The sequence below is a fragment of the Heterobasidion irregulare genome, assembly GCF_000320585.1.
Source record: "Heterobasidion irregulare TC 32-1 unplaced genomic scaffold scaffold_05, whole genome shotgun sequence".
In the NCBI taxonomy this organism is placed as follows: Eukaryota; Fungi; Basidiomycota; class Agaricomycetes; order Russulales; family Bondarzewiaceae; genus Heterobasidion; species Heterobasidion irregulare.
The window spans coordinates 1,348,482-1,360,045 of record NW_009258201.1 but is presented as its reverse complement, the minus strand read 5'-3'; the positions used below and the strand labels follow the sequence as shown (position 1 = coordinate 1,360,045).

The window sequence follows — 11,564 nt, the reverse complement described above, 5'->3', positions numbered from 1 at the left end:
ATGGGATGATCACATGCGAAACCAACCAGGGTCAAACGCCCTCGACCGCACGCCATGGAAAAGGCACCAAAAATCTACAGATTATGATATAAACTGTGTGCACCTAGGCTGATCGCTGTGAGGTCATGAATTGATGCAGACGGTGCAAGGTCGGCCCAAACTCCAACGCAGGACCATGCACGTGATGGGAGAGTTGTGAGATCATGGGTGCCAGGCTGAGCGCCGGGTTCCAAAGGCCGCACGTCGTGAGCAGTGCACAGTCGCAGTGGGTTTTCATCTCTGTTTGCCACTCTCCCTCAGCGTCTGTTGTCGTTTCTCCATCTTTTCACCCTCCCACGATGGCAAACCCCCCTAGACGAATACCCCCAACAAATTCCTCTCAATACTACGCTGTTCCGCAGAGTCCACCCAGCCGTGGCGGATCGAGCTCATACAACCAGCAGCCGCTTCCAGCCTCCTCTCACCCAGTGCGCTCGTCATCAACAAACAGCCAACCCCCACGCATGCAGCAAGGGCGAGCTGGAGATGTAGCGCAGGGTGTCGCCTCGGGGTCGATTGGCGCTGGTTATGGGCCATATGCGGTTCGTTCCTCCTTTCCACCCTTCATCCTTCATTATTCACTTTCTGCAGTATAACCCATCAACGAGAGATAATGGAATGTACACAGCGTCACGTTTTAGCGCTGCGCCATCAGACATATCCTCCGGGACCACAGGCGAGAAGCCTGCCCCTATGATCTCATCCTCGACCGTCCCTCCATACCTATGGGACACTAAGGATCCTGACCTTGATGATGCACTCCACAATCCCGACCCTATTCGCGACGCAAAGCTTGATCGGTCATTCACGTTACTTTCGGCTCGAGGTTGGGCGAATGTCGGCGTGCTTGTCATCCTCGTTGCAGGGCTCATTACGCTCTTCGCTGGATACCCAATCATCGTTGTTTACAACCGAACAGAACTGCAGACGATTGGCCAGAACTTTGGAGGTACCAACGGCACAGGGCAGATCCCGAATTTCCCTAATCTTCCGCAGCTCATCGATCCACAAACGGATCAATCTTTCTATACCAAGACTGGGAGTGACGGGAAGACATACAATTTGGTGTTTAGCGACGAATTCAACATTGATGGGCGAACCTTTTGGCCGGGAGATGACCCTTTCTGGGAAGCCGTGAATTTCAACTACTGGTGAGTCTCATCTTCGAATTGTCTTCTGGATTCGGGCCTCACTGCCTCGTAATCTAGGCCTACGGGCGATCTAGAGTGGTATGATCCTCAGGTATGCCATGCTTTGGATATGTAGTGAGAGTTTTGCCAGAAATGTTTTATAGGCTATCACAACCAAGGACGGAAAGCTTGTGATCACCATGACTGAACAGAACACGCACGATTTGAACTTCCAGAGTGGTCAGTTCCGAGTTTTCGGCCTCTAGTTTATACGTGCTAATGTTCCATAGGCATGCTGCAATCATGGAATAAATTTTGTTTCACAACCGGCATCGTGGAGGTTTCCGTCAGTCTGCCTGGGAGTCCTCAGACCCCTGGATTCTGGCCGGGTGAGCTCATCCTTACATTATGGGCGTGTTTAAACTCATCTTGAACAGGCGCGTGGACCATGGGCAACCTGGTGAGCGTCGATGGCTCAATAGCTATATACTTTGATACTCACGGTAATAATGCTTGGCTTAGGGTCGCGCAGGCTACGGTGCAACCACAGAAGGTTCCTTATTTCCATCCAATGACAAATATTCTCCCGTTGAATCTAATGTACGCAGGAATGTGGCCGTACAGTTACGTTGATTGTGACGTTGGCACCTTCCCCAATCAAACGAACAAGGACGGTCAAACACCTCAGGCAGCCCTTACTGGTTCCCCTTCCGATGGTGAACTATCTTTTCTCCCTGGTCAACGTGTCTCTGCCTGTACATGCCCGGGCTCCGACCACCCGGGTCCCAGTACAAGCACTGGCCGCAACGTACCTGAGATCGATATCATCGAGGCTCAAGTCGATGTTTCCGTCTTTCAAGGGCAGGTTTCCCAGTCGCTTCAAGTCGCTCCTTTCAACTATAAGTACCAGTTCAACAACGCTTCTTCCGTTACCCCAATCCAGAATTCTTCCATCACCAGTTTCAATTCTTACAAGGGCGGCCAGTTCCAGCAGGCGGTTTCGGCAGTAACATACATCGACTCACAGAATTACAACGACAACGGATATGCGCCATACTCTTTCGAGTGGTGGTCGGACCCCAGCCATCGGGACCAGGGATACATTGCTTGGACAAGTAACGGGCAAGAAACTTGGCGAGCTACCGCCGCCACCATCGCTGGGGACTCAGAAACTCAAATTAGCAAAAGGGTCATTCCTGAAGAACCCATGGTAAATTTGATGATTTCACAATCCCACAGAATCGAAACTGACTCTTTTGTTGCCATAGTACATCATTCTCAATTTGGGGATGTCCCGTAAGTAGTACAAGGATAGTAGCCTGATTGTTTTGCTAACCATCTGCCATATGTAGCGTCCTTCCAGCATCAAGATTTCAAGCATATGGTGTTCCCGGCCCACATGTACATTGACTATGTACGCGTTTATCAGCGAGCCGACGTGAAGAACGGTGTTGGGTGTGATCCGTCAAGTCACCCTACTGCTGATTATATCCAAAAGTACGCTCCGATACTCCTTCCTATCCGTTCATCCCTTCTCCTGTATGGCTCCCTTATGTGCATTCGTGCTACTCTAGCCACCTCAACGCATATAGCAACCCCAATTTGACGACATGGGCCCAGGCGGGATACTCATTCCCTCGGAACTCTGAATACGATGGGTGCTAATGGCCTTTGATGACCACCGCACGCAGACCGCGGTGTACAGTTTAATTGTGTATCTCCTACCTATCCTGCCCTTGAGCTGAAGCGAAGGCAAGAGCTCACTGCGCGTACGATCTTCTATCATCTTCCACAGCGCACAGAACTATTTAACGACGCGCGATGATCTCGTATCTACCTATCTGTTACCCTTCCTATTGATGGACTTTCTGATACGCATCGCTACGTCCGCTGCCTTTTGACCGTACCCTACCATTTCTGCGATGATTTTGGGACTTCCCTTCATGTTGTTCGGTTTTCCGTTCATAATGACTGTGATAAATGCTGTCGCGTTGGATTCCTTTTTTATGTAGATCACTACCATGCACTCAGTATAGTCCCTGTTTTGCTATCCTTGATGCATTGATGACTCGCTCTGGGTTGAAACGTTGAACGTTGAGATTTACCTATAGAGCCTTCTCAAATTCGGAGCGATCTTGAATCTTGAGGACCTTCCTTTTTGGATGCCCACATGACTGGCAGAGCGGCGGCCCGTTGCGCGTCTGGCACTGCGGCTCTTCCTCTCACAAGACTTCCCAGAATCCAAATTAACGGTTCAGTATGTCTATCGACTTGTCCCTCGACCGGATTCACACTCTCCTTCGCTATTTTCCTTACACACGACCCACTGTTCACATCGCCGGCACTAATGGAAAAGGCAGCGTATCGTCATTCGTCTCATCGATCCTCCTCGCAGCCTCCATATCTGTCGGCAAGTTCAATAGCCCGCATCTCGTTTCTATCGTCGACTCTATCACTGTGGATGGTCAGTCCGTCAGTGATGATGTATACGGCTCCGCCAGGGCGTCGGTTGAAGCCGTGAACGAGAAATATAGCATCGAAGCGAGCAACTTTGAGGTCCTCACATGCACAGCTCTAACCATCTTTGAGCGCACAAAGGTCGATATCGTTGTATTAGAGGCAGGGATGGGCGGCAGACTGGACGCTACGAACGCTATCCCTGACACATGTGTGCTCGTCTCAGCGTTGACGGCGGTGGATCTCGATCACCAAGCATTTCTTGGAAGCACAATAGGGCAGATCTCGCGAGAGAAGGCAGGCATTGCCAGGAAAGGCAAAACGTTTGTGTTGGGTCCTCAAAAGCATGACGAAGTCGGGCTTGTCGTGAAGCAAGTAGTTGGTGATGTTGGAGCGTATCTTGTTACCGCTGTCGCTGCGAGGACACGAGCTTGGAATACTGTGGTTGATGGCCCTCAGCCCCCTGTGTTCTCCCTGGACTCCTTACATGGTGCGGACGAAGAATTTCAAGGACCTCCATATCAGCCCGTGGAGTTTATTATGACTTGTTTCGAGCAGCCTGTGCTGTCTCAATTGCCGCTGTTCGGCTCTCATCAGCTCGACAACCTGGGCACTGCTGCGACGATCATCGATACTCTCATCGTTCACCCTTGCGCACAACGGTTATCACTCAGGAATAAACTCACTTCTAACTTGGTATCTCGTGGCATTCGTGCAACCGTCTGGCCTGGCCGTTTATCCTTCCATACCATCCCCAGACGTCTGTTACCCGTAGAGGATAGGCCTGTCTGGGGTACGAACCCAAAATTGGTTGTTTTAGCTGATGGTGCTCATAATCCAGCCTCCGCATCCACTCTTGCCACTTACATCTCGCAACTCGTCAGGACCAAGGGTGCTGACAGTAGCGTGTATCTGACATACATCTTAGCGTTGTCCCATTCACCGCCAAAGACACCATTACAAACGTTATCCCCTTTGTTTTCACTTTCTCCTCCAGTCAACACACAAATCCATTACAGCGCTGCCGTAACACGGTTTTCTCCAGTTGCAGGGATGCCTTGGGTCCAATCCGTACCTCCATCGACACTCGCACAAGTCATCAAGGATCTTGCACCAGACGCAGATGTATGGTCACCGCCGGATGGTCAGGATTCGACCCAAGAGCTGAAGCAGGCTTTGCGGTGGGTATCTCAGAAGAGACATCCGCAGGCGGCATTCGTAGTATTAGCAGGCAGTCTGTATCTTGTGGCAGATCTGTACCGACTGCTGAAGGAAAACATCTAATCATAGTCATAATTTCTCCGTAATATATGTCCCCGATTGGCAAATATTTTAGCGCCGCTACGCCATCGACAATACCTTTTTGGGACCCATGAGGCTTCTCCGTATTTCTGTGCACTGTGCCCCAGGGTACGTTGGACAGTCGAATGTCTGCTGCCAGTGAACGGATCTTCCGCATAGCGATAGGCAACATTACACCAGGCATGGACTCGAGGGATAGAGAACAGATCAGCCACTTGCATGGGTATTCTGGGCCACGAAATCGCAGAGACGCTTCGTCTTCCACAACGACGTGAGTTTACTGACTACAGCGATTTATATCTTATTGATTATTCTTCCCAAGTCTATGGAAGCATGAAGCGACACCAATACAAACACCTGCGGTGAGTACTTCCGTACGTGCATTCCCCTCGATTGCCGTGTAACAGCCTGCGACGCCACCCTTCGCAGCAGCAGCAAGCACGCCGTCATACGAATCCTTTGACCGGGCGAATTAGCAACAACCTCTACAGCCCAATAGGCAATCCAACTGTTAGGAGGACAATCCTCAACCAATCCCACGACGAAACTTTCGATCGAAAGCCGAAGCGTCAGAAGGTGGATCCGTCTCCTGCTGTACCTGGTCTCCCAAAACACAACGGGAACAGTTCTCTATATGGTGCGGATCAAAAATCATTTCCTGGTGGTAGCAGCATCGGTGGAGCACTCGGAAGTCGAACCCAAGTGAAACCAAGATCTTCAATTCACAACGGAACCTTCAACAGGTCTGGGATGGATCGGGAGCAGAGTTCACCCTTCTTTTCATCGACTACCGACAGGAAAGATGTACAGCCTACTTTTGAAACCGTGTCTGATGGGGACGACAAAGCAGAAGTCGCTCCTCAAACGCGACAATCTTCTGACTCGGCCGATCCTCTCGACTGCCTACCGCCAACAAGCCGCAAACGCCAGCGCGACGCATCTATACAACCGTCTATCCATCCGTCCAATCATTTTTCTACGAGGGACTCGAGCAAACGTCGGCCTGTGGCGCGTCTTGGATTACTAGTCGGCGACGGAGATAGCACCAAGCGGGTGCGAGATGAAATGGGTAAAGGAAAGGGACCGGAAGTCGTGAATTTGGATAGCAGTGAAGAAAGCGATATAAGCTCATTTACCAGTCCACCCTCTCGGCAGAAACCTGTAGGAAGCATAGTGGCTTCCAAGGTCAAGCTATACGAGAGCATGGACAAGGCCGAAACACGCGCTGTTGACCTGCGTCAAAGGCAGAAGCAGCAGGGTATCAAGAACCGAATGAAAGGAAAGGTATTCTCTGTCTACTGAATATTGAGATGGACCTACTGCTGAAAACCTTACAGCAGAGGTTACGTATCAGCAACCCTGGTAGACAGGATTACATCGCGACCCTACCGTCTGGTTTTAAAACGGAACCAGTGCCACGGTTACAGAGATTTCCGTTACAAGATTGGTCCATCGGTTGCCACTGTTCTTCGGTCGTGGAACAAGCCTATGCGAACCCTTGTTGGCTCATTTGGGACGGTAAAGCGACATTTCTTTTGATGGAGCATCTCCCGGAAGACAATAGCGAACGCCTACTTGAGATACATCTGGGTAGTAATCTGGAGAGTCTCGAGGTAATCACATCTCCTTGGTATTAAGGCATATATAGACGATAAGTCCAATTTACAGATGTCGAACCCTAAAGAGTCACATAACAGCCCTATCATAAAGATCAAACCCTCGGTAGATACCAGTGTGAAGGGTACCCTTTCCCGCCACCTCATGCTAGGTGAGATGTCTTGCCTGCTTCCAAACTTTACCTCTAACAATCTGAGTCAAAAGGTTCAGGTCATGCAAATGGACTCTTGTCATTGAAAATGACGAGAAAGCATAGAGATTGGGACGAGAATCAGTATCAAGTTCTGCAAAGGTACTTGTCTCGGTCGGCCCGAGTGAAGGCCTTTCACCATGGGTAAGGCTCTTCTGAGCCAGCATAAAGACGCATTCATCCTAGACTGATCTTTGTTTTGAAGGTCCTTGAGCGTGTGGGAAGTCATAACAAGAGCTGCTGAAATGGCCGTCCGTGCGCAAGCACGTGAAGACACAGTCTCCCAAAGCACGGCTACAAAGGTTGTTCCCGAGACTTTCACGAGTCCTTTGGAAACAACTTCAATGACCCTATCTAGGCCTAAGACGGCAACGTTCGTATTGGCTATGATCTTCGTCTGACTTAACTTTATTAAGTGAAACCATAGATATGGCCCTCGTCGTTCCAATCGCTTGTCTGGTCCGGAGAATGGGTCAAATAACGACGAGTTGGACAAGCCGACTTCACCACCTCTTGATCCTGATGAACTGTGTGTAATTCTATTGGGTCACGCAAGCATATCTCGTGTTCAAATGTCTCTGTCAGAATTCTGGTCTATCCATTCTCTGGGCCGGGTGCCCTGAATGTGACAAAGTCGGATCTTGCTCGACTCAAACCTGACGAGTTCCTGAATGACACGCTGATCGAGCTTGGGTTGAAGCAAGTCCTCCGTTTTGCTCTGAAAATTGCTAGTTTTAACTTTCAAATGCAGGATTTTCATGGACGACTTGCGCGCGCAAAAGCCAGAGCTGGCTGACCAGATTCACGTTTTTAGCTCATTTTTCTACAAAAAGCTCTCTACGAAAAAGTCTGTCCTTTGTTAGATATACCGCTTGTGCTTTTACTTACTGAGGCATGTCACAGCCCGGAGGACGGCTTTCAAAGTGTTCGAAAATGGACATCCAAATTTGATCTGTTTAAAAAGAAATACCTCATTGTGCCTATTAACGAGCAGTGAGTTGTTTCTGGTCTCACGAAACGTCATCCTGATCGTGTCGTTTCTATAGTCTTCATTGGTATCTCGTCATAATCTGTAATCCTGAATATGTGCTGCAGCCACCTGCTTCGAATCCGCTATCCAAGGCCACTCGACGATCAGGAAGAATCTCCAGGTCACAAGGCGAAGCTGCGTCGCAGATGGGCGAATCGTCCGCCGTGATAAATGATGTGTCAATATCATCCGCGACCGCTTCGGACCCGGCTCAACAGGAGTCAGCGTCTGAAAGCCACGCAAGAAGTCGTTCGATATCTATTGTCCCCGATTCTACAAGTGAAGGCCCCGACCATGGAGATCAAAGAGAGGAACAAGACGTCGAAAACCTGCTCGTTGAATATTCTGCGTCTCACAGCCTCACCAATCGCATCGCCCTTGAAAGCGACTCAGCTATCTTCCTTCCGAGCGGTAGCTCAAACGTCGAAGAGATAATTGTCAATGATCCTGCATCTCTCGTCCTTTCTAAGCGCCAGCAGTTCGTCAACCACCACAATATCACCCTCCCTAATGAAGTCGCCATGACCATCTCCCTGCCAAGCGGCAGCCCAACTGCGTCTGACGTGCATATGGATGAGCTAGACCATTCAATGGCTGAGCTTTCTCATGACGATCCTGACAATGAATTCGATGAGCTGGAGCTGCAATATCCCATGTCCTCGCCCCGAGGAAGAGCCGTTGAGCTACCATCATCCGACAGGCAACCTGAAGGCTCGAAGTTAGGTCAGCACGTAGTCGCTAGCACAGGATCCAAGAGCAGCTCCGTATTTTCATCGTTTGTCCCACCATCTACATTTTATGCACGATCGGAGACTATGAGAGGGAAACGGAAAGTTTCTTCCGCTCAAAGTGCTGGCCCAATCCACGTCATCGAGGATGACCCAGATGCGCAAGACTCGATATATATCTCTGATTCCGAGCAGAACGATACAGATTATGCGGGGTCAGACATCAATTCATTGTATTCAAATTGTGTTATCTCATTTTTTTTTCAGTACTCGCATATATACATTCGATTCCCTCGGGTCGAAACATCCACAAGCAATCCGAAGACTTGGCAAATACCTTCAAATGGAGGCTGCCGATAAAAAGGGAACAACAAACACAATAACGCCTACCGGGACGAATGCGAGGGTAAGCTGGCAACTGGCTTGTTATCGGATAGATGCAACGAATTCACATTCAATCATAGGTGCCCAAGCAGCCTAACTATTGTGACTGTGGGATTTACCTGCTACATTTCGCCCTGACCTTCATCAGAGATCCACAGCGATCGTATGAAGTTCTCGCCGTAAGCCCAATGTCTATCATCCCAACAAGCCTAAGTATTGAACTCATCAACCCTTTGTCGTGTCATTCAGTCCCAAAAACCTAAGGCCAATCCCCGAGGGGATTATTGGAATGATGGGTCGATTAAAGAGTTTCGTGAGAAATTTTCGGTGACCATACAAGCACAATCTGAAGCATGGAAGAAGGACAAGGAAGAGAAGGAAACATTGAAGAAGATGGAAGGTCGCCCGGAGTCGCGCGCAGTGTCGGCAGATTCGGATTCGGATTCAGATATCATCGTTGAGGTAGGCCCGGAAATGTCTACGAATACAAAGAAGGGCGGGATCAAGAAGGCCAATCGTGCGACTCGTCTGCGCTGATAGACGATTTAATGCTTTTTCCTAGATGCTTTTCCTGTCATACCTTATGTTCATTCCCCTGGTTGCGTCGAGGCTCAATACTCAACACGCGCGCTTACCATGATTTCAAACTGGTTTTGTTGTTAGAACTCTTACTGATTCTTGATCAGTACTCAATCTGCATATCCTCACCTGCATCGCTCTCCAGTCATCCATCCAATCATATACCATTATAGTTACTACATATTCTCTCAGATCTCAGAATACTCTTAGCTTAACGCACTTCACTGCATACGACAGTGTATAGAGCAATTGAACTAGTACAACTCCAGTACTAAAGCGAACCACCACGTTATAACTACACAGGAAAGCAAATAATAGAACGTTGACCAGAAATGCAGACGAGCGAGAAAGATTAGAATCCAATTCCCGGTGTCAGACGATGTGCTAGAACGGGAAAGGAGCGTAAGGCAAACTGCAGGCTCGGGTATGGGGAAAGTTCTGCGCGCATTAATGGCGTCAAAGGGGAGTAGTGTGAATGTCAGCGTGAAATGGCAGCAACTCGGTCAAGATGTCGACCGAAGCCTATATGGGTATCCAAAGTGCAAGTGCAAGATCTAGAGAAGCGTGGTGAATGCAAGGGGGACGAGGCTAAGATCAAAAGAGATAAATTATCGTGGTAATGAGCGGACGGGATGAGAATCTAGTTGGATACCATTCCCAATAGATTTGGTCACAGACAGCCTCGCATTGAAGCAGTCCTCAATGCAGATCCATGCGGCTGAGATGTCGTCTTGCATGCCTGTTAGTGGTGTTGTGGGACTCGCCGAAGTTGTGAGTAATGTGAATGAGCTGCATGGTTGAGCCGGTGGGCATAGGACCGGGGAAGGCGTCTCGGCGGGCGACAGTATGTGTAGGCGATACGTGAAGGGAGGAGGCCGATTTTGCACCGCCTGCAACGGTCGCAGGTGCGGTTCCCGCTGTCAATGTCTCGTTTGCGCTTCCGCCAAAGGCTTTGGGAAGTTGATGCGCGGGCTTGTTATGTGACAGGTACCAGCCCAGACCGACTCCAAGACCTATACACTAAATCATCAAAAAAAATCAGAATTGTGTCTTGACAAGACAGCTGAACACTTGCCACGAGAAGGAAAAAACCAATGACCCAGACCCAGCGAGACAAGCGGCTTGTGCCATTCTCTGTCTTGCGCAACCATGCACTATTGAAAAGATTGAATTTACGAAATCTTACAGATGGATATGTGCCCTCACCTCTTTTTTTGAGTGGACGGTTTCTTGTTCTCTTCATTTGCAATCATGCTGAAACGACGCCAAAAATCATCGCCTTTCTCACCACGCTTAGGAAGGAGCGTCTCCTCCGAGTTCCCACGAATGATGGGTTCAGCACCCCACTTTACATCGCGAGGGGCCGAGCCCTTCGCGGGGCGAGCGAAGATTGGCTGAATAGGGGTCATGGTTGGAGGGAGGGGGTGAGGTGTGCTGGGGACAGAGATAGGCGCCGGAGGGGGGATCGCTAGTAAAGCAGGTTGGGGACGCGATGCACCATTCGCTCCTCCTGAGGGACGTAGCCCAGGAGGAAGATGAGGCATGTCGGAGTTCGCGGCTTGACGACCGTCGGGAGTGGCTGTAGGAGATGGACGCGACAAGTTCAGAGCAGCGATGGGAGCTGGATATCCCGGGCGTGGAGCAGCAAGAGGAACAGATTGCTGTTGTTGGGTGGCGGCAGCCAACGCTGCATGCTTGTTATGCTGTCGGTCATCTTCGTTGTAGTTTAAGTTGTGGTTTGACTGATTGCCATCAAGGTATTGATCATAACTTTTTTTAGAGGAGCCGGATCAGCAACGGCGTGCAGTCATGTCGAAGTAGATACATACTGGTTATAGGCGGACGATCTCGCGTTTGGATCTACCTGGGGCTCTCTCATCCACGTCTGTTGTTGCCTGGGTTGCGCGTAGACAGAGTCGGGCTCATCCGTGGCAAAGGGGGGCCGACCGGCGAGAGGAGGGTTGGGATAGTAGATGGGTTGGGCCATTTATCGATAGATAGCTCGAGGCAGTAAGACCCAGAAAGGAGCTTAGTAAAGACAGTAATAATCCAGGAAGGAAAGGACGCCTCAGGAGTCCAAGGCCGCAAACAAAAAAGAGCAAAGGTTG

General features: G+C 49.8%; 5 protein-coding genes across 5 annotated transcripts; 4 read left to right on the top strand and 1 right to left on the bottom strand.

Annotated features, from left to right (window-relative positions):
• Positions 1–294: 294 nt before the first annotated feature.
• On the top strand, positions 295–3,289 carry HETIRDRAFT_65093 (glycoside hydrolase family 16 protein). The gene is made up of 11 exons (XM_009547610.1): positions 295–581; positions 631–1,190; positions 1,248–1,281; positions 1,334–1,409; positions 1,460–1,558; positions 1,607–1,629; positions 1,692–1,722; positions 1,778–2,379; positions 2,438–2,465; positions 2,522–2,666; positions 2,744–3,289. The coding sequence occupies exons 1-11, from the start codon at positions 339–341 to the stop codon at positions 2,832–2,834; spliced, it is 1,932 nt and encodes a 643-aa protein (XP_009545905.1). The 5' UTR covers positions 295–338; the 3' UTR covers positions 2,835–3,289.
• Positions 3,290–3,428: 139 nt separating this feature from the next.
• On the top strand, positions 3,429–4,931 carry HETIRDRAFT_65092 (uncharacterized protein; the record flags this gene model as incomplete). Its single annotated transcript, XM_009547609.1, has 1 exon — positions 3,429–4,931. One exon carries the CDS (start codon positions 3,429–3,431, stop codon positions 4,908–4,910), a length of 1,482 nt encoding a protein of 493 aa, XP_009545904.1. The 3' UTR covers positions 4,911–4,931.
• A 122-nt stretch (positions 4,932–5,053) lies between these two features.
• Positions 5,054–6,230, top strand: HETIRDRAFT_105063 (uncharacterized protein; the record flags this gene model as incomplete). Its single annotated transcript, XM_009548083.1, has 3 exons — positions 5,054–5,199; positions 5,251–5,290; positions 5,358–6,230. 3 exons carry the CDS (start codon positions 5,054–5,056, stop codon positions 6,228–6,230), a joined length of 1,059 nt encoding a protein of 352 aa, XP_009546378.1.
• Positions 6,231–6,980: 750 nt separating this feature from the next.
• On the top strand, positions 6,981–9,414 carry HETIRDRAFT_105062 (cysteine peptidase C48; the record flags this gene model as incomplete). The annotated part of the gene is made up of 9 exons (XM_009548082.1): positions 6,981–7,108; positions 7,163–7,264; positions 7,321–7,428; positions 7,487–7,582; positions 7,639–7,728; positions 7,782–8,708; positions 8,761–8,899; positions 8,958–9,056; positions 9,127–9,414. The coding sequence occupies 9 exons, from the start codon at positions 6,981–6,983 to the stop codon at positions 9,412–9,414; spliced, it is 1,977 nt and encodes a 658-aa protein (XP_009546377.1).
• A 741-nt stretch (positions 9,415–10,155) lies between these two features.
• On the bottom strand, positions 10,156–11,443 carry HETIRDRAFT_173445 (uncharacterized protein; the record flags this gene model as incomplete). Its single annotated transcript, XM_009548081.1, has 4 exons — positions 10,156–10,476; positions 10,535–10,610; positions 10,663–11,226; positions 11,286–11,443. 4 exons carry the CDS (start codon positions 11,441–11,443, stop codon positions 10,156–10,158), a joined length of 1,119 nt encoding a protein of 372 aa, XP_009546376.1.
• Positions 11,444–11,564: the final 121 nt, after the last annotated feature.